The sequence below is a fragment of the Sitophilus oryzae genome, unplaced genomic scaffold (assembly GCF_002938485.1).
Source record: "Sitophilus oryzae breed Bouriz unplaced genomic scaffold, Soryzae_2.0 scaffold_177_pilon_pilon, whole genome shotgun sequence".
NCBI classification, from domain to species: domain Eukaryota; kingdom Metazoa; phylum Arthropoda; class Insecta; order Coleoptera; family Curculionidae; genus Sitophilus; species Sitophilus oryzae.
In genome coordinates, this window is record NW_022146479.1 from 9497436 (window position 1) to 9521938 (window position 24503).

Consider the following 24503-nt stretch of genomic DNA (forward strand, 5'->3'; position numbering starts at 1 on the left):
CTGGGTCAGAATCAAATTTAAAAGAAGGTGAATAATATTTATATCATACTTGATTCGTAATGAAAATGCCAGCAGATACAGACCTGTTTTGATAAATACTTAGTTAATTTATACGACTTTTTGTGATTTGTGTTACCCAACCGACGAGTTAGATATACAGTGTGCTCAAAATATTTCAACATATCATTATATTATAATCATATACAGTCTGTTGCATCGCCAACCCAAATCATTTTATTTTACAGAAAAATATATTTGAAAATTTTTAAAGGTTTTTTTTAAATGAAGCAAATTGTTAATTTTGAATAGCTTCTACGAAACATTTTTCTAATTTTGATTTTATATGGTCATGTGACGATGCAGCACACAGTATCATCTCATACACTGTGTCAATTTTAAAACTTCCCAACCTTAATATCTTTCTAGCAGTTATTAATATGAAAAATCGGGAAGACACGTCAATTTTATTTGTAAGAGGGACAATTTAAATTAATATGTTTAGCCTTTTTCTTTCAACCCTTAATTCCGTTAATGTTCATGACATTTTCTGTTTATTAGTATTTTGACATCCCTAGAAAAATGTAATGGGTATATCCATGTTGCCACCTAACCTTCTAATCATTAGTACTACAAGGAAACCCATTGCAATAATTTTTGTGTAAACACTAGCCTGAAAACCAAAATCTCAATGCAGGAAACCTCTAGACAAAAAGCAACAAAGTAGGATACCACTGAAAAGAGAATTAAACGCCCTTTAAAACGATGTGCCACTTGATCCCCATTCCTATTTAGGATTGTAAGGGTGACAGAAACTCCTAACCTCCTAAGGGAGTGGAAGAAAAAGGCTAAAAATATTCATTTAAAGTGTAAATAAAATTGAGGTGTCTTTTCGGTTTTTCATATTTTTAACTGCAAGAAAGATATTAAAGGTGGGAAGTTTTAAATTGACATAGTGTATAACTTCATTTACTGTACGGTTTTGTCTACTTATATTATTTGTCAGACTTTGCTGACCACACTGTAAACTTTTAAAATCCATTTGTAGCGAGGTAGAATATGTAATTAGTAATTCTGGAGGATTTAACTATGAAAAAAAAGGTGTTCTCTGATAACCGTTATAGCACGTTCCAATTACCTCAATAAATTTGTTTTATAATTACTATAAGGTAAAAAATAAATTAGTAGGCGACCATGAGATGGTTTCAGTTTTTCAAAGTTATAATGAATGTTTTATGCAGCCTTATAATCGCTTTTAGTTTACTTCCCTCACAAAAACAGGTACAATTTGGTTTTAGCGATAAAATAATTAGCCGCCTCACTTTTTTGCGGTTAAATATAGAAGATAATATCCAGGCAAAACGATTAAACTTAATAATATTTAATAAAAAAAAATAATTAAGTTAATAAAGTTGGAAATAACTTCGATATTAAAAAATAACTTGTTTGCTAGGTCTGGCTGATAACCATCTGTTGGATAATATTAATCCCAAAATAACTAACAGGTATTTCTAATCACCATAAAGAAAATCATAAAACGTGATGTTTTTCTGAACTGAGACATGCATAAAAATTTATTATTATTATCTATTCAATTATAATAATACCTCTTAGCTTATCATCTTATTAGAATATCTTTATATCCATGTTAAAATTAACTGGCTTTTTTACATTTGGAGAAAAATAAATTAAATATCTTTAATGGGCATTTAAATTTTTATTTATTTTTTATTATTACTACACGTAGATCTAGATTTACTTTAGGCAAATCCCACAATATTCATACATTTTACATAATGGCGCAATTTTTCCTCTTTGTAATTACACATTTTTATCTTTTTTACTTTAACAAAAGTCTTGAATTTTGAAGTGCTTAGTGACATTTCTGCGGGATTAGCCTTTACACAGTTTTTTTAATAATATTTTAAAATTTATCGATATATTTTTTACCCCTGGCTGCAAAAAAAGCTGGATCAATATCCTCCCCTGCTGAATCACGACGATCACGTGGCTTGACATCATCAAAATAGTATGGATAAAGCTTCTTTCCTCTGGAATTAAAAAAGGGTTCATTTTCTGTGTCTTTCTTAATATAGACCCAGTGGGGTTCTGGAACTAGAAACCTATCCTGAGTGTAAGTGGGATCTTTTTTACCCCTGTTCGCCCAGAATGGGCCTAAATCTTCTTGCTTCAACGATCTTTTAAAACAATTTTTCATTGTGCATGATATTTCGTCCTTGCGATAGTCGGAAGAGTCTATCATTCTCTTCCGCGGATCTTGGCACTAAAATATTTTAAATGCTTAAAAAAAACTTTAAACTGAATAACCCTACCACTATGTTTCTCTGTTCTTTATTATTTATTATTCTGTTATTTAATATCTTTATCTTTTAGATTATAAACTAAAAAATTAATTTAATTAAAGAGAAAAAATTCATTTAATTAAAACGTGTTTGGTATGAAAAACTTGGCAAATTCAAGTTAAAAATATTAACGAAATCGGTATAGTCAAAATTATATTGCATACATAGGGTGTCCCAGAAATAAGTGCAAGTATTTTAACTGGTAGTATAGTTCAACTCCAGAAACACGCCTATGAGTTTTTTTCGCGCAAAAAAATTTTTGGAAAAAATTTTTGGATTTTTTTTTAGTTTTTAGTTAAAAAACATAATTTGTTGATAATATGGCAACATAGGTATTAGATTAAATTTACAAGAAAGAAAATCCGGAAAAGATCTAGTGGTTCTCAAAATTTTAGCAAAAAATCTTTTTTTTTTGGAAATTTTCAAAGTAAAATAACTCTACCACCCCTTAAAATACTTGCACTTATTTCTGGGACACCCTGTATTAGCTAATAGCGCTAATAGTAACAGATTTGAAAAAACAACTAAAAAAATTGTTAAATTGGTGTCCAGAATTAGGTTGATTAAATCATAGCCTTTTTGCTTTTCATAGTTTCCAATTATGGTTAAAATATTGCATATCTATTAGTTAACAGTAATAGATTTTAATGACGCATAGTTTTTTTTTTATATTGGAATTATCAAAAAAAGAAACTTTGGAAAATGTGTTATGCGTGGTGTCCAGAATTAGGTTGATTAAACATCATCCGCTTTTTTGCTTTTCGTGGTTTCCAGTTATGGTTAAACTAATATAGGTTTTTTGATTCAATTCTGAATCATGCAGAATTATAATCGAAGTTACTTAAAACGAAAAAAATTAAAATTGAAATGAAATTTAAATTACTAAAATAGTTGAATGAATTCCTCATGTAGTCTAAAGTTAAAGTCTTGATTTTGAAAAATTGACGTTTTTGAAATGAACTGCGGTTTATACTTCAAGTCCTCTATATATACTGAGTGTGTAATTAGCAATAAAAGCTTCTTGGTATCTCGCAAAAAAAATTCTAGGTTAAATCAATTTATTCTACTCTGAAAGGCTTTAACTAGAGGAATAATGAGACAAATCGAATTACATATATTTCATTCGATGTAACTGTGGATTAATGCAAGGTTTAAGTGTAGAAAAAAATGTATACATAGTAGCAGATTTGGACTTGGAAAATATTGTACTTACGTGGACAATAGTGAGCAAAAACAATACGAAAAAACTGAAAAACGGAAACATGGTCTTGTCTGAAACTTCTCTCGGACACTGGTGCCAAGAAAATTTGTACTGGCCCTTAAATACCATCGGCTATTTTCTAGAACATAACAGCTCGGGGCTTATTTGAATTAGTTTGGGAATTTGGGATTGTACTGTCAACATATCGTATTAAAGTTCAGCTTTGCAGCAAGACTTTTCTTTGTTTTTGTATTAGGCCAATCCTTGTACCTGTCTAACTTGCGTTGGCTTCTTGTGATTGCGGCCGAAGTTCCCCAGAGCCTTATTTTTGAATGTTACTGCGTTACTATTTTTGTTGGGCTGTGTTTAGAGCAGCTGGTTCTTGTGAGCTAACTACACTATGCGTATATTTCAATTTTAATTAAATCTAACCCGAAGACACACTAATTAGACACGATGTGCCACTATAGCCAGTAAATTTTTATCTGTTGTCTATTTATAAAGAGTTTTTATACCTTGATTATAATTCATCCAATATTTTGTGTAATTGTATTTAAGTGTAGATCTCAAATTTACTTCCAAACCCCGATAAGGGTAGTTTTGTGTAAATATGTGTGAGAGATGTGAGTGAATTTGAAAAATTTAATCACTTATTCTGACATTTTCTGAACACCTCAAATATTTGATATACTCAAAGTAACATACGTGTATTTTAAGAAACTTTTCTCAAAATTTACTTTCAAACCTCTACAAAGGATAGTTCTAGGGATGAATAGGAGTGGGAGATGTAAAGGAGTGCATATATTCTGGCCTTTTCTGATATGTCTATTTCTCAAAATTTAGTGTATTAGAAGTAACATACATATATTTTAAGAAACCTGTCCCATATTTACTTCCAAACCCCTACAAAGGTGTGAAAACCCCTAGGAGTGAATAGGAGCAAGATATTAAAGGAGTGCATTTGAAAAGTTGAATAAACTAACTATTCTCTGTATTCAAAATTTCGGATCTTACTTATAAACTATTTCGATAAAATTCTATTTTTATTATGCAATTTTTAGTATACTACAAATATATTATCATTTGTTTCTCTTTAAAATTCCCTGTATTTTAGGTCCAGGCTGATGCTACAAACGCAGACACTTCATCTAGTACGGTAAAAATTACTTTATATACCTACACATATTTATTGTAATGTACTAAACGCGGGGTATATTAAAAATAACACAAATTTTGGTTACTAATAAATAATTTTAGATAGTAAAATTAGAAAATATTTACTTAAGTTTAAATACATACACCTATACAAATAATATTAACTTTACTACACCCTATATGTGCTATTATAGTATAATATAAGTATGGAAACATGAATTTTTATTCTGCATTTCTTACTTTTATTCTGTATTAACATTACTACACAAAATACCGTATTACTGTGGTTGTGGTTATTAAGGTCTCTAAAAATATAAACAAAAATTAAAGTTCTTCAAACCTTTATTTTTTTTCAGAGTGAAATCAACAACACTTTTACAAAAGATGCCGAAGTATCTGTCCAAAAGAAACCTCCCAAAACTATGCCATTTCAGAACGGGTTGTCAAAAATCGAAGAAGAAAACATCAAGAACAATTCGAACCCGAACTCGAACCACGGTTCTATAACACCAACATCCGATCCTGAAGATATCGAGCTGAATTTGAAGATTTTGGTGAAGCTTAACGAAGCAATCAAGTCCGACCTATCTGAGCTTTTGGCCAATTACGATCTAAATCAGAAAACGCAAAACCTATGCAACGGCACCGCGTCGTTTAATGAATACAGACATATCAATGAATATCAGGATGATGCGTTCAGTCATTTTGAAAATCTCAGCTACGAAGATAAAAGATCTACAGATATTGAGACTTTGTCGGACTTAGGCTCCATCTCGGTAAGATTTCAAGAATATTCCTATTGTCAAGCTAAACCGACTTTAATCGAAGATACGTATATACAGGGCGTTGTTTAATAACGTTGAGAAAATTCAAGATTTTTTTTTTCAGAAATTAACTAAAATATATGAAGTACTAAGTTTATGATTATTATTAATACATTTCCATTTTTCTTTTTTTTTGTCGAGTAACTAATAATATACTTGGTCTTGGTCTTGGTCTTTGGCTTGCACAAAAAGCTATATAACAAGATCAAAGCCGACCAGTGCAAGTTATTAAAATTTTCATCAGCCAAATATTTTCAGAAAGTGCCTCTAGCAAAAATCTATTATTAAAAAATTGCAAAATTTGCCACAGTATTGCAACCAAGATCAAGAGAGTCTTGGTCTTGCTCGACAATATTTTTTTCTATTGTCAAATACAGTCGAAACAAAATGCCGATAATAAATTTAATGATTTAATTACTTTTTTACAATTATACCGATAAAAATTTCTTTAAAATTTTAAACTCAAGTAAAAAAGTCCTACCTTATGAGAGCAAGATAGTGAAGAAAATCGGCCACAAAACCATAACTAAACCACGTTTTCGCTATCTATCCTTACTAGCAGTCACTCACGAAAGTTCACCGTCAAATAAAAGCAAATATTGTATAAATAGCTTTTCCTGTTTTTTTTCACGTATGACAAAGAAAAATTCACCTTTTTGGTCGAACTTTTGTCCCGGTTGCTAGCCAGCCAATCCAGCCTAAGCCACATAGGATTGACGCCTATACAAATACTGAAAATAATATCAATTCCATAAGAAGATTCCATATTCTTAATTATATATATTTTGGAAGTTTATTATTACATTATATTCTCCTGGAATTTTATATAAACTTAAATGAAAAGGAATGAAAGAAATTGTACTGATTCGAAGAAATAGTAAAGTAGGCGTATATATACTGAGCGATTCAAAATTAATTTCTTTCAACGTTAAATATAATATGTTTTTGTGCGATTTCTCTTTAGTAAAACTTATAACATAAATTAATATGAATTGGCAAATCAAAATGCATTTGTTTATTGCATTTATTTCATTAATCATCTACATTAATTTTGTACATTTTAGTTAATGATGTAAAAGCTTTTGCCATTGCAAATACATACTTTGCGTCACATCAGATTATCCCTAAATCAATATTATATATGAATTAGATTAGGACTATGTACAGAGACCACAACATTTCGATAATAAAGGGAACCAAATATTCTTTTTAATACAATATTGATATCAATTTTAAGAATATTATTTTATTTTCTTCGTTTTATCATACTTCGCAGCTCTCAACAATTAGCAATCCTCACGTAGCTACCCAGACATCACCTTCGCCTTCAGAAAGCTCTACTAATTTAACTTGGGCATCTAGTTCTCCAGGTTCTGACACAGAATCATCAGAAAGTGATTATTTGTCTTATTCAAAACGGGTTTTTACCAATGGCAAGTCTAGTTCAGCCCCCATTTTGGAGAAGGTATCACCTTCATTACAAGTAAGTCTATCTTTTTCTATTTCCTCCTAGATTTAATTTAACCATGAGTATCAAGCACAACCTCTCTGTGCCTTTATAGTTATATATTTTATACTTATTATTACTATGGACTATAAATTACTTATTAAAAATATTGAACACTTGATTTGGACAACCCTGTATAAAAATTACTTTAATAAATACCTATGGCAGCGTTTGAAAAGACATAATAAGTATTTATTGAAAGATGTGCAGCTTGCAATAATTTGCATATTTGTTTTTCTTAAAATTGTTTATTATTCTTTAGGACAGGATTATATATAGAATATTTATAATATATTTTTAGGATTCATTAATATTTTAATGGTAATATAAAAAGGACAATCTACTATAAAACTATCTATTTTATCCAAAACTAATCGATTCATTTTTTAGCCCAGCTCAACATTCTAAATTAATAGTTGATATTATACAATTTACAGCAAAAAATGTAATTTATTTTCTAGTTGGACAATAAAAAACAAGTTTCGTGTATGTAATCAGCCATTTCCAAATAGAAACCTTAAAAAACCATGGTTAAACAAATAAAGTTGATCGACATTTTATATAAACGCTTTTAACAGTTTAACTAAATCAATAATAACAATAGGCGCTTAAATACAATTCCAATAATCACAGCAGCGACTTAACAAGAGATTAAATAAAAATAAAATCAATAGGTCAGTGATAGCCCCAAGAACAAGATAAATAAATCTATTTTTCGAATTAAATCAATACACAGAACTAATATATTATTATACTATGTACACGTATAGTGGACAGGGTTCAAAAGATCACAATGCTATTTCCGTTGGCGAATATATTGGTGAATAAGGTTGTGCAAAACGATCTCTGGGTAATTTGACGCATTTTTATTTATAATTATGTTTTAAGAAATGAATTGGCTTTAAAACGACCAACCTAATTAGCACTGATAACATGGGGGAATAGCATTATTAACTGGCGACAGAAGTGATAAGGATAACCCAAGAAATTTAGTGAAAGATTTATTACCCAAACAAAATCGATTATAATAAACTTATTTTTAATACAAAATGCTCTTAAATTTATTAAGTAATTACATAAGATAATTTAAGAATATGAAAGATTCATTTTTATAGAAGCAAAATTATTTTAATAGGATGTGATTCAGTGAAAACCAAAAGCGTGAAGCACAGACCCGTAAAAGTAGTTGTTAAAAAGCCTTTTTTTATATATTAAACAAAATTAATTTTAATTTTATCATCAGGAAAACAACAATATAGTATTTATTAGTCAATTAGCAACATAATGATAAAAGCAACTAATAAAATTTAAAATAGACCTTATGATATTTTATTTTTTATTCAGAGTTTTATTCTTTGAATCGTGTCTATACATTATTTTATTTATTTAATTTTGTAAAAATTAATTATTTAATTCATGAATTAATGAACCGTTTGCCATGAATTTATACCTTACGAAATGAATTTTAGCAAAAGTTTATATTTTAAATTATAGCATAGTATATAATTTTGTCAAGAATTAATTACTTAATTCACGAATAAATGTACTGCAACGAAGATATTTATTACAAAACCACCTTTAGCAAAAAGTTCACCAATTGTGTCCTTCGACTTTTTATACTTTATAATATTGCATACAGGATTATATATGTATATTTGGTTATATGACAGAAGGAGCTTTATCAAAACGTATACCATTCATTTTGTCAAGATTTTAAGTTATTTCACACTTATTTTTGTTTTGAATTACGTAACTCGTAAACTAATTGCAATTAATAAAATTTGCAAAATGAGTCATTTTACTATTCTATATTTTAAAATATTGCATACTGGTTTTTGTCACGAACTGAGTGATTATTCTTCACAAAATGAGATTTAGCAAAAAGTGTATTAACAAAGTATACCTACCCAGATATTTTCTTTAAATTTTTAATTATTGTATATCTATTTTTGTCACGAATTAATTACTTAATTCGTGAATTAAGGAAGTGTAAGATGTCTTGCGAGATGAGCTTTAGCAAAAAGCTCTCACGCACGTATAGAACACGTCGCCTTTGAACTTAAACTTGTTAATATCGGATGGGCGACCAAGCATAATTGATCTGGTATAATTTCAGGTGAGCAGGCAGTCCCGTTCACAGTCCGACCGACACCTGGCCGGTGAGTAGTCTATAGCAGCTTTTTTATTAATAAAAATCGTCGGCATGTCTATCCGGGTCAAAGAGTACAAATTTTTTCGCAGTCTCAGTGTTAAAGTTAACGATAACTGGCCCGTACGTAAGGCCGAACAACTATGGAAATTAATGCGGAATACCAAAATTGCAGGTTCGCAATTTTACCCCAATCACACAATTAATAAAATCCCAAAACCTTCCATTTTTATATCTATTAGTTCACAGAATATGTCTAAATGTATTAAACATAACCATACATATAAAAAAATATAAAATATTCTTTATAAAAATCACCTACAATGTTTTCTTCTAAATATGTATAGCATCATTTTACTTTAGGACCAACTATTAAGAACATTAAATATTCGAACACAATAGTATCATTACATGATGACCTTAATCCAAAAAATTTAATGGATAAATTAAATACAAACAATACATTTTCAAAATTGTAAAAATCTCTTTCATATTAAATAGTTTAACTTTTTTGAACTTATTCCATCCAACAATATTTTTTTAAACCATCGTCTATAAAAAATGTTTAAAATCGAAAAATATCGTTCTTATTAATATTTTAATTTTAAAACTTTATAAAAAAATGTATGAAAGAAAAATCAACTTCCACATTGTGATCAACATATAAATTGATGGTCGTTTTTTTTCCAAAATTAAAGATCAAAAATTAGCGTAAATGACAGCATGGCCATCTGTTTGGAAATATGTGATTTCATACAGATTATGTACCCTGGGTGTAATAAAACCATAAAAATTAGTCAGTGTTCCTGCTTAAAATAAACAAAAGCCAAATGTAGTAGTTTCCTAGCGTTTCACTACTTGAAAATCACGTCGCGCGGCTTTGAAGAAGCCGAACAATCGGTATCTTTTTTAAATAGAACATGCGATAAGAGGCTGTATTAAAATTTCAACACATGCCTCATCTGGTAGGAAAGTATACCAGATGCTAGAATGTGACATAAACGATTCAGCTTCCGATGCTAAAGTATATTTTAATTTATTAAAAAACGATATCTAAAAATACAGTTTTAAACACAAATCATCATCAATATTCCAATCAATTGACGAGGAAAAATAAGCCCAAAACATCTAAAATGATTTGCTCATAAAAATATCGTAAATATTTTTTTTCAACAAGCATAAACCTTTTTTATTAATTCACGGGTCACATTACAGTAAAACTGATTAACAATATGAATAAGCTAAAGTATTAAAAGTTAATTTTGGTGTGATTTACGGTCAATGATTTTTACGACTTTTTTAAACGAAGTTAAAAATTATTTTTTAATTTGTTTTACAACTTGTAACTAAAAACATAAACACTCAATCTTTATTTGCTTATTATTTCAAGTATCGTTACTAACGAATTTAAATGTTTTATCATTCAATAATTTTTAGGGTTTCATATCAAATTAGAAATAATTATTTAATTATTACTACGCCAATGGGTATATATCTATGACACAATGGAATTTAACTATTATAAATCTAAAATATTACCAGGAAAACTTGCCCTAGGCGTTTCAATAATGATTTAATAGTGACTCAAAGTGTTTACTGACTGCTTCAAATTAATAATAGTTCCACTGATTTGTTATCGTCTTGTTTATAATTAGTCTCTTAAGAAATCAAAGAAAGCTTGTATGGTTTTCTCAGGACATGATAGCACGAAGATTAGAACTATTTTAAACATGATTTTTTTTTCTGTTGTTCATTGAAAAATTGCTCTAGGCATTTTGTTAATGATTTAAACCGACTCCGAGTATTTACTAAATACTTCAAATTTTTTTTGGTTAATAATCTCTAAACAGTTCTCCCAAGACCGGATTGTGTTAAACTGATTTGTGTATTATTTTTGGCAATGACAGAATGGCTAATTTAAATGGACATTAGAAAGTTGTTTTAAAACTATTTTGCCGGCACAAAAACGGTAAATAACGTGTTGTTGTTTTCAGAAATCGAGGCAGCTGAAGCATGCAAATGGCTCCGAGCTACTGGCTTCCCTCAATATGCCCAAATGTACGAAGGTAATAGCTGTGTTTTTTTTTCTGGTTAAATAAAACTCATTAGTTGCCCTTAAAAGTTACTTGACTTTCGGCTTTCTATGCGCATTCGGTTTTGAAGCCAGTGCCGTTTTCGGAAATATCTTAATTAACGTTTGATTTTCGTTATGACAAGCCATATTCAAATTTACCTTTTACATGAAAGGATTTTTTCTTAGATATGCAATTTCCCATCGACCTTTCCCAAGCCGAACAAGACCACACTTTTTTGGAACCTGACGATTTAAATTCTTTATTTCGCCGACTTCAAATCTTAAATAGCTGCGCTAATTTGCATCAGCAACGAGTCACGCATACTGATGAGTCGGATGACGAATACTGTGCGTTGAGCGATAAGTGGACTTTCCAATCAGATACAAGAAGATGGTCTAGGACATGCTCCAAAGGACCATATCGTAAGTTCAAATCGACTTATTTGCTGAAAATGTCTTAAAATAAACAAATTACAGCAAACCTCGAAGAAATTAATAAGCGCATTGAAAGTGGCAGTTTTTCCAGTCAGGAAAAAGATGACGTTTTCGAAAAATGTACACAGAGTCCTAAAGAACGCCTACGTAGAGCTGGTTCAAGTAAATTTAGACGGAGAAGGCAGGGTGTGTTTCTTAGCGAAAGAGAACCTACCTTAGAAAATATATCCCCTATAAATAGTTTAAAAATACTAGAAATAAACCATATATCCGATTCGGAAATAACACCAAGACACCAACGAAAGGTTCGGACAAAAAGCTTTGACAAAACAGACACTTGGCTTCATTCTCCTCACGAAGTTGATCGGTAAATCTTTTTTTTCCTGTATCACTTCTATCTCTCTAATCATAAAATATTCATTTTCGTGTAGTGTCATTTGGCAGAATCTTCCTGAAACCGGGGCGACGCAGCTAGAAGAATCAGAAGACGACCATAAACCAACAGGAGAAGAAATACCACTAAACCAACTTTCAGCCACGCAACTACAGATGCTGAGGAAGTTAGCTTTGCTCAAGTTGACAGCTCACATGGAGAAGCACTGTCCTTCACACCGGAGCGGATGGAATTGGGACTTACCTAAGTTCATTAGGAAAATGAAAGCTCCAGTTTACAAAGGTAAGTGAGCTTTTTTCAAATTTGTATATGTATCCTGAGTGGAATTATTACTTAATCTGTCCTTCGCATAAGAGGAAATGTGCTCGAGATTTGTCCAAGTTCATTAAGAAAATGAAAGTTCCTGCCTAGACAAAGGTAGAACTTCTAAGAAAATGATTTTCGCAGAACTGTTTTTATTCAGACTGTGCAGGGGCTGGCTTTGTTTCGCGTATATCGCGTGTTTGTCGAATATAAAAAGAACAAACTCTCTGTATTAAATTAAATATCCTTTCTACAAACGTTTTATTTGTGCGATGTTTCCTATTGAGTTTGTCCATCAACAGCTCATAACTCGCCGATTGTGTGGTTGTTCAGTCGACATTCCTACACAGGAAAAAAAACTTGTCTGCTCTTGCTGGTCTTTGTTAGCACAAACGTATCCAGAAACTTCTCTTGGTCTATTAAGATCAAGTTAATGTCGATCACAATTGCTATTAGCAAGTAATTTGTCTACCTACGATAAGGATGACGTTTCAGAAGGTTTACACGATGATAATTGGAAAACTAACAATCGAGCCTATCAGGTTTCGCCAAAATATATTAAAAAATGTGGCTTACTTTTAAACACCGATATCTCAAAAACGAATAGAATTAATATTTTAACATAAAGCTGTAAAGAGAGAGTAATAAAAGCTTCACAAAGTTTCCTGAAAATAATTCTGCCATTTTTCACCACTGAAAGAAAATCTACAAAATAAAATAGTTACTTTTTGTAAACACCACTACGTTAAATCCGAACGAAAATCTAGCTTGTGAGTGGTATTTTAGCAGTAAAACAAATTTGCCTAACTGACATAAAATGCTTAACATTTCAGGAGGTATCTCCTTCTGGTAAGAAGTAAAAAAAAACACACAAAGAACAGACTATCCAAGAACACTTTAGTTTTTAGCAGATACGTATGTTATAAACTGTGTCGTTTAAAAGGAGATATACTTCCTGAAATGTTAAGCAATTTTTGCAGGTTAGGCAAATTTGTTTTACTAGTAAAATACCACTGAAAACATGGTTTCCGTTTGGCTTCGATGTAGTGGTGCTTACAAAAAATAACTATTTTAGATTTTCTTCAAATGAAGACTCTAGAATTATTTTCAAGAAATAAACCGCACTCCACAAAGATATAGATGTTCTTCACAAAATTAATTGTGCTTGGAATAAAAAATGGAGTGGCTACCATTTAAGGAGGGAAGTATGAAGTACCGTATTCTGATTTCCTTCTGCAATACTTGAATTTTTTTCACAGATAGGCCAATATGTCCAATTTTTGTTCAAATTTTTTTCTTAAAATAGTTTTTTTTTTGACTGTAGTTGACTGATTGTAAAATAAATCAGTTTCAGCTTTGCCTTGTGATGTTTTATTGAAAAAGGCGGTATTTCTTCCAGTGTAGCGGACATTCCTAGGAGCTATCGCGATAAGAGCACGTACCGAGCTGTATCTCTCTATTATTTTCAGATAAAAACGTATTTGGCGTACCTCTAACAATAACACTGCAAAGAACGGGCCAAGTACTACCGAGAAATATTGAAGAGGCGTTGCGTTGGCTCCAGCAGAACGCCACGGATCAAGTCGGGATTTTTCGAAAACCCGGAGTCAAGTCGAGAATTCAGGCTCTGAGGAATCTGGTGGAATCTAACGTATGCGTCGACTATTCCGATCAGCAATCGTACGATGTGGCCGACATGGTGAAGCAGTACTTCAGGGAACTACCCGAGACCTTACTCACGAACAAGCTCTCAGAAACTTTCATCTTAATATTTCAATGTAAGTTTTATTTTTCTATTACATATACAGGGTGTCCCAAACTATAGACATGAAGAAGGTCAAATTATGGTAAAGATTCGCAATTTTATGCCGAATATAATCAACAGATACTCCTCAATAAGTGCACATGTACACGTGAACCCTCAAAAAGAGGCATTATATTTACTCTGTTTCCAAAAATGTTCTTTTTTTTTAATTCATCATAGACTTGAAATCGATACACAAAAACTTTGGCGAATTTCTTATCTGACATAAATAGGCTTAAACCTATCTATTATAATTTCTAAATAAAATCTCCATCGCTATATGAAGAGCATAACTACGTAATCTAAGAATGCAACGGGCTATTGTCATTTTTCATCAGATTTTTCCTGCAATTTTATTGAGTATTTCTTTATCCCGGGATTTCAAAACGGAATCCCGAAATGTTTTTACAAGCCAAAATGTAATTTTTATGACCAGAACTGTCATTCGGTGGTTTCTTTCCATCAATTTTTATTTTAAGTGCTAATTAATATTAATTGAAAAGTAAACTTCCAAATTGTTTATACACAGCTGATTCCTTATTATAAACCATAAGTAAACACTGTCGGCCATTCTAAAAGTGAAAATAGCAGAGGATTAATATTTTTAATTTGACTTGCGTAGTAAAAGTAATTAAAAAATACTTAGACCTTTCGAACGGACTTTCAAACCGATTTTCCATTGAACAAATTTAAGAATTTTTAAATATTTCGTCGGTGTTTTATTTAATAAAAAATAAAAGGAAGTGACTACAAGGCAAAGCCATTAGTGAGGCGAGAAGATTAATTTTTGTTCAGATGTTTATCTGATGTCATCATCATTGTTCAGTTATTTCTTAATATCATAATAATCCTCCTGAGCAGGGCTTCACAAAATTAAAAAAAAAATATGCTTCTACATTTCAAATCGTCGAGAATAAATCCCGTTAGAGTATATATTGATTTTAGTGGTTTGTAAACAGGCCAACAAGTGTTTCTATTTTAATATTTCCAGGTTATTTTTTATTGATTTATCTCGCCAGTCTCCGCTTACATACAGCATCATCCATAACCGACAGCCCCCCCCCCCCGTCTAATATTATACAATTTTATTTCTAGAAAAACAAATAATTAGTCATATTTCTATGAATCAAATGGCTATAAGTCCGGTAGAACAGCAGGACGAAAAATGTTCTACCCATAAAATTAAGCTGACTTACAACTAAAAAGAAATTAAGTCAATTATTAATTAAATTGTTACCGTCAAAAACCGAAAAAGGAATATATTTTGTTGCTTTTAATCCTTTATTTCGGTAAATTATTTTTTTTTAATTTAAATTCGATTTGGTTCAAGTTATTTTTGACGCTAAGTAAAAAAATCCATTTAGCACAGATAAGCCTGCTTATATTGGTTTTTAATCGCCAAAGTTATATTAAAATCACCAGTTCAGTGGATATTATTATTAGCGGAAATTTAACTGAATATAAAAATATACAGGGGCTCGCATAAAGTCCCCATATTTAATTGGTAGTTTCATAGATGTTTGGTTTGTTTAAAGTTTGGAGAGCAAAAAAAATTAAATTATTTTTTTTAAATTTCACTTTTAACTTAATATTTGGTTAACTGGAATATTTTTATAAGATATTTAATTAATAAAAATAAAGATATCGCTTTGAAGAAGAGTAATATAAATTAAAGCCCTATCTATACAGAAGGTTTTACCTGTCAGTCTTGCCTATTCAGTCAAAACGTATTCTTGTATTTAATGGAATAATGATTAGTTTTATCCTTGATTATGGTATAGACGAGGGTTTTATACAATTAAGATGGAAGGCTGTCCAGAAAACTGACTGGATCATTCAATTTTATAAAAAAGCTATCGTAAATAACATTGATATATATTACAGCATCTTTAATAAGCGACTTTATTTGCAGACGTGCCAGTGACGGTCTTCCGTTTTACCTGACACGCAAAACTGACTGGTAAAACGTTACGTATAGACGGAGCTTTAAGAGCGTAATAATAAAGATATACAGGGTGAGTCTTAAATAAATGCAAATATTTTTAGGGGTAGCTAGTATATTTCGACACCAGAAACACGCGTATGAGTTTTTTTTCGCGAGATCTACCGCGAATCGAGATCTACCAGTCCTGAAAATATTTGCACTAATTTAAGACTCACCCTGTATAAGGTAATTAATGAAATGTTACATTACGTTTGGTTCGCCCCAAAAAAAATTAAAACCATACAAAAGTCAGAGGTAAAAAAATGTTCCGATTGAATGGGAACTTTTTGCGTGGCACTGTATGAACCAAAACAATCTTAACGAAAACAGCTCGAGTGGTTTTCGAAGCTGAAAACCAGTCGATAAAATTCCGAAATGGTTTATTTGCAGACGTGCCCGTTTATTTGAGACGGGAGTCCGTCCTTTGTGCGCTACTTTTGATGCCTGACGAGCACATCGAGGTGTTGCAAGCACTTCTGCATTTTCTACTTCTGATCGCCAAGCACTCGGAGATCAATCAGATGAACGAGAGCAATCTGGCGATGTGTTTCGCACCATCCTTGTTCCACTATTCACAGACCTACAAGCAAAACGTCGGATCGCCACATCCTAAGGAGCTAGCCGAAAATAAAGCAGGATACGACTGCTTGTACTACTTCCTCAAGAACTTCAACAGGCTGTTTAAAGTGAGTTACAGTAACTTATTTTTAAATTCCTTTTTTTTTCCAAAATGTACAAGTATGTGAATAAGTATGAAAAATAGGAATAGGGGGGTAACGTCGTCGTAACTTCAATTGAGATATAACACCGTGTGTTATTAAAAAGATTAAAAAAAATATTTTCCGTTCTAAATGAAAAGTAAAAACACCTTATCTTGTTTTATTTTTTAATTATAATGAATTATAGTTTCACCTCAAGCAAAGTCTACACAGGGTGGTCTGAATTGTATTCGGGAATCTTCGGCAACACATTCTGTAGATAAAAATAAGTAAAAAAGTTTGTATAAATGTGTGTCCTAAAATGCTTAGTGTCGGAGACACAGGGTGTAGAAGTTTCAATTTGATTTGGATTTTTTTCAAATAATTTCTGAACTAACATCGATATTTCGGTGAAAATTGGTGTCTGATTGTTTTTTTATATGAGAAATTTGATTTTGATGTCAATAATGACTCCTACTTGCAGAGGGCGCCACCTACGTATTTTTAACTGGTTTGAGGAGTAATAACTTTTCGTCCGTAATTGTATAAAACTACTGAGTAAAAAATATACATTTACGATATTTTTTAAGTAAAACATGTCTGGTAAAAGTCGCTGCAAGCAATGGTTCTCAAGATATTTGAAATCAAAATTATCAATACCTCTCATCATTGACAGAAATTAAACATGTGTTGACTAAATAGTTATTAGACTGAAATAATAAATTTGAAATGTTTTTGTGTCAAAAGTTCAATAGAAACTGTTTTATCATAATTTTTGGAAAGAAAATTTATGATTAATTCAAAAAATATAAACTTCCCAAATTTATCAATTCAGTCAAATAACTATCTACTCAAAAATATCTTCGGAACGGTTGCTCGTAGCGATTTTTACCAAGGAACACTTTTTACGTAAAAAATTACGGAAATGTATATTTTTCTACACACTAGTTTTATACAGGTACGGGCGAAAAGTTATTACACTTCAAATTAGTTATAAAAACTTTAGATGGCCAGCCCTACAAGTAGTAGTCATATTGACATCGAAATCAAATTTCTCATGTCCAAAAACACCCAGACACCAATTTTTATCCACAAATATCAACGTTAGTTCACAAATTATTTGGAAAAGACTTAAATAAAAATGAAAGTTCTACACTCTGTATCTCCGAAATGAAGTATTTAGGACATAACTTTTTTACTTATTTTTATGTGTAGAATACACTGCCGAAGTTTCCCGAATATAATTCGGACTACCCTGTATGTCCAGAAAATTTCTTAATTTGTTGAACATATCAGATAAGGGATTTTCTATTAACACGGCAGTTATTATATGGCATTTTTGGTCAAAGTTTATACAGGATGTACGAGAAATACATGGCAAAATTTCAGAGAGTGATTTCTCATCAAGAATATGGGAAAGTGTTCATATAAATAAACATGGGTCCGGAAATGTCTTAAATTTTCGTGACAAAAATCGTCAAATTATTAAAAAAATAATTTCTACAAGAAAAACATACTTCAATTATAAGTATTACAAGTGCAATTATTTAATTTTTGACTTAGTTATATTAATTAACTAGATTTATCCAGGATATAGAGCTAGCTATATTGTGTAAAACTCTACTTACTACTAAGTCTTCTAAGAACTATTAGTTGCCTTTTTAAATTATCTTCTATTCATTAAGTCCATAATATAGTGTTATATTTGTTTGTATTAGTTTGTATTTTTTTGTACTAGTAGACCGACCATAAGATAAAATAAAAGCATTGAGTATGAAATCGAATTTCCTTAAAAGAAATATTTCTTTTTAAAGAAGTTTTCCGTTATGCTCTATACCCTGTATACCCGGTACATTTTATTGATCCTCGTCGGTTTTATAAATTTGCAGGACCGAAAACGCTCACAGATAATTCGTACTGTAAATAAAAAGGTTTACTCAAACATAACGACAATGATTTCGTTCACGTAACGGAGATATGATTTTTTTAATAGCTTATCACCGTTACGTCATTATATTGTAGTTAAAATTGCATCAGATGCACTTGGGCGTGATGCGTTACAGCCATTGTATTTCATTTTGTTTTCTCCTTTTCCAAAACCTTTTCCCATTCTATACGCTATTTGATTTTCTGTCGTTCCCCGTTATAAGCCCGTATTGAAATAATTTTTCAGGTGCCCCAAGAGTTCATCAAACAATGCAAGTCAAGCGAGCTGAAAGACTGCAAAGCCAAGCTGTTAAGCGACCTGGGAAGCAAAAACGGCGGCTGGAAGGAATATCTGAAAGAATGCGAATCCAATCTACTAAAAGAGGCAAAAGAAAAACAAAGAGGATGGATCAGTGTGTCATCTTTTCACCCTCGAGTCGAAATAGCTTACAAGAAAGTAGCCGATGGAATCCCACTGCGCTTATGGAAGGTTACAGCAGAAATAGAGGCTCCTCCTTCAGAAGTACTGCACAGACTTCTCAGAGAAAAACACGTATGGGATCCGGAACTGCGCTCAGCGAAAATTGTAGCTCAGCTGGAACAAAAAAGCGAAATTTTTCAATACGTCCGTGCCAGTATAACTCCCCGTCCCGCTGAAGAATACTGCATAGTACGAACATGGCGAACAAATCTACCCAAAGACGGTTGTTTGCTCATCGAGACGTCTGTGGAGCATCCAGAGGCACTTCCTGTGCCTCACTCGACCAGAGGATTAATTTTGGCCTCCAGGTATCTTATCGAACCCTGTGGATCCGGGAAATCCCGACTTCTTCATTTATCCAGAGTAGATACGATGGGGAGATCTCCCGAATGGTACCAGAAGCACTTTGGTCATTTGCAGGCGTCGTTTGTAGCGAATGTTCAAAGTTCATTCTCGAGTCACCAGAATACGTTAGGGCCAGAAAGCAAAGTATAGAACTGAGCCATAAATATGGGTTTATACCGAACCAAAGATTGTACATAAAATTAGCGCGAGGACTTATCTGTATACATTAAAATCATTTTGTAATGACGGTGTACCTTCGGACATTATGTTGTAAATATTTTCCATATTTCGGTACAAAAGAGAGCATCACAAAAAAAATCTATTTATTTTAAGTTCCATTTTATATAAATATTAAAATTCCAATAACGTTACCATAACTTGTCAGAATATACCTAGTATATAGCTAAGCGTATATTTTTAGTCATATATTTTTTTATAATTTATATTTTATAAAACTGACTATTAATAAAATCTCAAATAACTGGGTACTAAGACGTTGAGGTACCCACTTGTCACGTGTCATACTAGTCATTGCATAACATTATTTCTAAATAGATTATTATACATTTTTAAAATTCAAACATTTACTTAAATTACCATTTAGAGAAGAAAAAGATGATTACGGGCCAGTATTGTATAAAACTTGTATATTATTGTTAACATATTAATAAAAGAGCTATTTCTTATTAAAGTTGCTTTATTTCATCTTATATACAAGGCAAAATTCTACATAATGAAATTCTCTTAAACCCTTGTTTATATAAACTAAACAAATAAAAAAGTACCACAATATTTAAATTCAGTTGTATTTTAGCGCATTCGCCATTTTGTTAAATTTCATTTCATTTGCGCAATAAAAGCCCCCAATGTTAAATCTCAAAAAAATATCTATGCTAAATTTTATTTTGTGGAAGTTACTGATTGAGAAAGAAAAACAACTAACGCCTTTTTTGTAAATAAAGTAGTATTTATTAATTGGTTAGGCAAGAAAATCATAATTAATACCGTAAGTAGCCATCTATGTATTCCTATTGGAACTTTTTTTAATACTGGGTCTGCCTCGATGGCACCTGGATGGCACCACATTCCCTTTAAAACAGTAATCTGCGAAACTATAATTTTTTGTGGTCTACTAGAATCTAGTATGTTCTGTGTTCTGTGGTATCAAAATATATTTGTAAACAAACATTGGACTTCAAATTTTTAAATTGAAATTATTATTAAAGTTATTAAACTCTTAACACTTTATTGTAAATAACTATGGGTAATAAATACAAAAGCTTAATTATCTTTTTATGTAAGTATAACTGCGCTTCTACGAGTACCTAGAAATTAAAATAATGCTCTTTTTTTTCAGTCCTAATTATTTTTCCTTACAAAACACTACAACAGGGAAAAAATGGTTATTTTAAAGAGACTATTCAAGCTGGTATGTATTATTTTAAACACTGTTTTGTTTCCTTTTTGATAAATAGGGGTATAACATTTTTAGATGACAAACAGGAAGCTCATCCAATTATCAACCTGAAAACTATTGCGGTGATTACTTCAGGAGTTTTACTATTAGGGGTTGTATTTTATGGCAAGAAATGTTATTATTTATGTCAAATGACTATATGTAGTGGTGCTGAAAGACATTATATGGATTTAGCATCACAGGTTTGATTATGAAACTTTTAATTTCTACTAGATTTAAGATTGGTATGGATTTAAGACTTATATTTTCAATTTAAAATGTAATTCCTTCAAACACAAAGTTGCTATGAGGCATCTATTTTTAAGTGAAATGTTGACTGTTCAAAAAAAGCTCAAATATTTAGTGTTTTTCAAATGTTCAAATATGTGATATTTTATTTTTGTATTGCCTTTTACAATTTTTCATATAAAACTTATTCTTGTAATAAAATAATGTTTCATTTATCCTGAACTTCTGGAAAAGTACTATACTTTCAAACAGCATATTAGATTTCTTAAAAATAGTTTATTAACAAATAAATTTTACAAATTTTATATTACTGACTAAAAGAAACATCTTACAAAATATTAAAGTAGTCTTTTTGTTTCATTTAATACACAAACATTTCATACACAAACAAGTTTAAGGGCTGTTATATGAGGGGAGATAATAAGTCTTATAAGTTTCTTTACAATTCATCTTTGTCATCTAAATCTACATCTGAAAGATCTATGTCTTCTTCTGGAGGCAGTTCTCCATCTTTTCCATCCCAAGATTCTGTCGTTACAATATTGGGAATAGCTTGACCTTTCACTGGAGCTGTATTACCTTTCCCATAAGAAAGATCTCTGAAATAATATAGATTACATAAACAAACTGTATAAACATAAGCAAATTGTACTACCTTAAAAATTCATATATGCCACTTTCAGAAAAGGAACCTCTTAGTATTGAATACTTCATTTTTTTTACATTTATAACAGCCATTGCAGGATATCCAAAGCCTCCAATATCGACAGCATTCTCCATTTCAGGCTGTACACCAGCCTCTGACCAAATCCATCCCCACATTTTGTTCTTGAATTTATCTCCCAGTTTTGTTAACATTTTTATATAGTTATTTCTACATTCAGCTTGGCAGTCTAAAATATGTGGAAGCACGGTAATAACACAAAGCGGTTTTTGCTCGCATTGTTCCTGGAAAATATCTGAAGAAACAACTTGAACTATCTCAGGTGCAGGTACACTTTCGACAAGTTTCTCCAGTGCCCAATTTACAATGTCACTGGAAGTACGACCTCCATCATAATCTTCAGCAGAAGAAGATGACTTAGACCCAGGTGCAAAGAATTTAATAGTAGGATATCCTTGGATACCATATTGACTAGATTTCACAGTATTTACAGTAGCATCCAGAGCACCAAGTTTTACTTTGCCTTTCAGTTCAGCAGCTGCTTTGGCCCAATGAGGAGCAAGATTTTTGCAGTGGCCACACCAAGGTGCAAAAAATTCAACTAGCCACAAATCATCAGATTGTAGAACAAGTTTATCAAAGTTACTATCAGTCAATTCAATAACATCATCACTTCCCTTCTGAAAAAAAAATCATAAATTATACTTATGTAAAATCTCAATTACACAATTTTTCTTACATCCGAGGAACTTCCAGAACTACTTCCTAAACCTAACGAGTTCTTCACTTTGGCTTTGACTGCTGACAATGCAGCATTCACAATTCCTTCAGCTGTTCTAGCTCCCTGATAATCTTCTGGCTTGTTTTTGTTCCCTCCAAAAATTTTTATTGTTGGAAAACTTCGAACACCATATCTACCACCCAATTCTTTATTTTCATCGGCATTAACTGCTCCCACTTTTACTACTCCCTATTAATAGAAGTTTTATTTTGGTATTAATCAAAATAAACATGTTGTACGTACCTTTAAAGCATTTGCTGCTTTGGTGTAATCTGGGACAAGATTTTGACAATGTCCACACCATGGGGCAAAGAATTCAACTATCCATACTTCATCCCCTTTTATTACTAAATTATCAAAATTAGCAGGTGTTAGTTCAATAACATTTCCTCGTGAGGTATAAAGAGCCAAAGATGAACCAACCAATAATGTGAGAACTACAAAATATAAAAATGCTTATAGTACTCAACATAAATGTATATTACACTGCTCAAATAGCTTACCTAAAACGTTCAGCATTGTGATTAATTATCTCGGTACGCCCCTACCCCGGTAAACCCTCTACTGATATTCTAATATGCAATATAACTACAGGTGTGAAAATAATATTTTAACCGACATTAAAAACCTCTTGACACCAACACAAAAGTTTCTTGGATCGTGGTTGTTTTTTATTGGTTAGACTGAATAGACACCACAGAACAAGCATACTGCCAATACCACATTGAATTTGAAGGCTTGTTTCAGTGTAACAATTACAATACAAATATTTGAGTTTTACATGAGTAAATATAATAAATTTCTTGTAAAACTAAAAAATTCTATTGTAGATATAAACCTAATGCACTTAGGACTTGTTTTCTTAGCTAATCCTAATAGACATAGACCGATTTAGGAATAAATCGTCCTATTGCTGCCAAAAGTCACTAACTAACATTTTTCCGAACAACCAAATTCAATCACTAACTATGTTTTGGAGCGGAGAATCGATTGCAAAAGTCATTAACTACGATTTCTGGCTATTTGTTTTATTTTAATATCGAATAGTTACTAACAATAACATCTTTATGCAATGCAGCAATGGGACGAAATATAGTCTATATATCTTATTCTTCTTTAATTTTCAGTACCATTAATGTAGCTTCAAGCTTCTAGAATAGAAAAAAAGATATATAACAATTTGATATTTAAATAATTATTTATAACTAAAGGCAAACTTTTGTAAATTTTGTATAGCCCTCCATATTTTGTATACTCTTTTGCTTTCGTCTTGATTTCTTCAACTTCCAACCCACTGTACAGGCTACATGTTCTACATATTTAATCTATGGTATAATAACCTCCAGTTTTAACCAGGGGGTGACAGTGAAATAGGAAAATTGGAAACAGTCATTAGTGTCATTCCTGTCATTCTCCTCACGACAAGTATGGCCGCCGAGACAAGGACAGCAATGTTTCTGTCTAACTATTGTCTAACTTCACAGTGTTTAGAATTGACAAATTTCAGTTTCAGAGACAACTTCAGATTTGTTCTAGAACAATTAGAAAATATTCGACGCCATATTAATTCATTCCGTTTAGTTTCGTTTTGGAAGTTCAATTTAATATTTCGGCTGAAATTTATAAATATAAAGGTAATAAAGTATATAAAATATATATTACATGAAGAATCCCGGAGAAAATGACGTTTCTGCAGTAGTAGGTATGTCCCAT

At 31.3% G+C, this 24503-nt stretch overlaps 2 protein-coding genes across 6 annotated transcripts in view; one reads left to right on the forward strand and one right to left on the reverse strand.

Moving 5' to 3' along the window:
- Positions 1-20326, forward strand: part of LOC115882566 (rho GTPase-activating protein 7) — a 65829-nt gene extending 45503 nt beyond the window's left edge. For 2 of the 4 annotated variants that reach the window (XM_030900741.1, XM_030900739.1), the window contains exons 3-13: positions 4676-4717; positions 5073-5492; positions 6817-7023; positions 9164-9206; positions 11191-11262; positions 11457-11693; positions 11748-12072; positions 12137-12381; positions 13872-14180; positions 16581-16876; positions 19062-20326. In XM_030900741.1, coding sequence (XP_030756601.1) covers positions 4676-4717; positions 5073-5492; positions 6817-7023; positions 9164-9206; positions 11191-11262; positions 11457-11693; positions 11748-12072; positions 12137-12381; positions 13872-14180; positions 16581-16876; positions 19062-19790 — 2925 coding nt within the window. In that variant the 3' untranslated portion in view covers positions 19791-20326. The remainder of the gene's footprint in view (positions 1-4675; positions 4718-5072; positions 5493-6816; positions 7024-9163; positions 9207-11190; positions 11263-11456; positions 11694-11747; positions 12073-12136; positions 12382-13871; positions 14181-16580; positions 16877-19061) is intronic. The other 2 variants (XM_030900743.1, XM_030900740.1) reach the window with 1 other exon arrangement.
- Positions 20327-21604: 1278 nt separating this feature from the next.
- Positions 21605-23483, reverse strand: LOC115882349 (protein disulfide-isomerase A6 homolog). Of its 2 annotated transcripts, none has more exons than XM_030900373.1 (5): positions 23294-23483; positions 23034-23227; positions 22749-22979; positions 22001-22686; positions 21605-21944 (listed from the first exon to the last, which is right to left on the reverse strand). In XM_030900373.1, exons 1-5 carry the CDS (start codon positions 23307-23309, stop codon positions 21785-21787), a joined length of 1287 nt encoding a protein of 428 aa, XP_030756233.1. In that variant the 5' UTR covers positions 23310-23483; the 3' UTR covers positions 21605-21784. The 2 variants fall into 2 exon arrangements, with proteins under 2 accessions (XP_030756233.1, XP_030756232.1); XM_030900372.1 differs by having other exon boundaries at positions 22001-22689.
- Positions 23484-24503: the final 1020 nt, after the last annotated feature.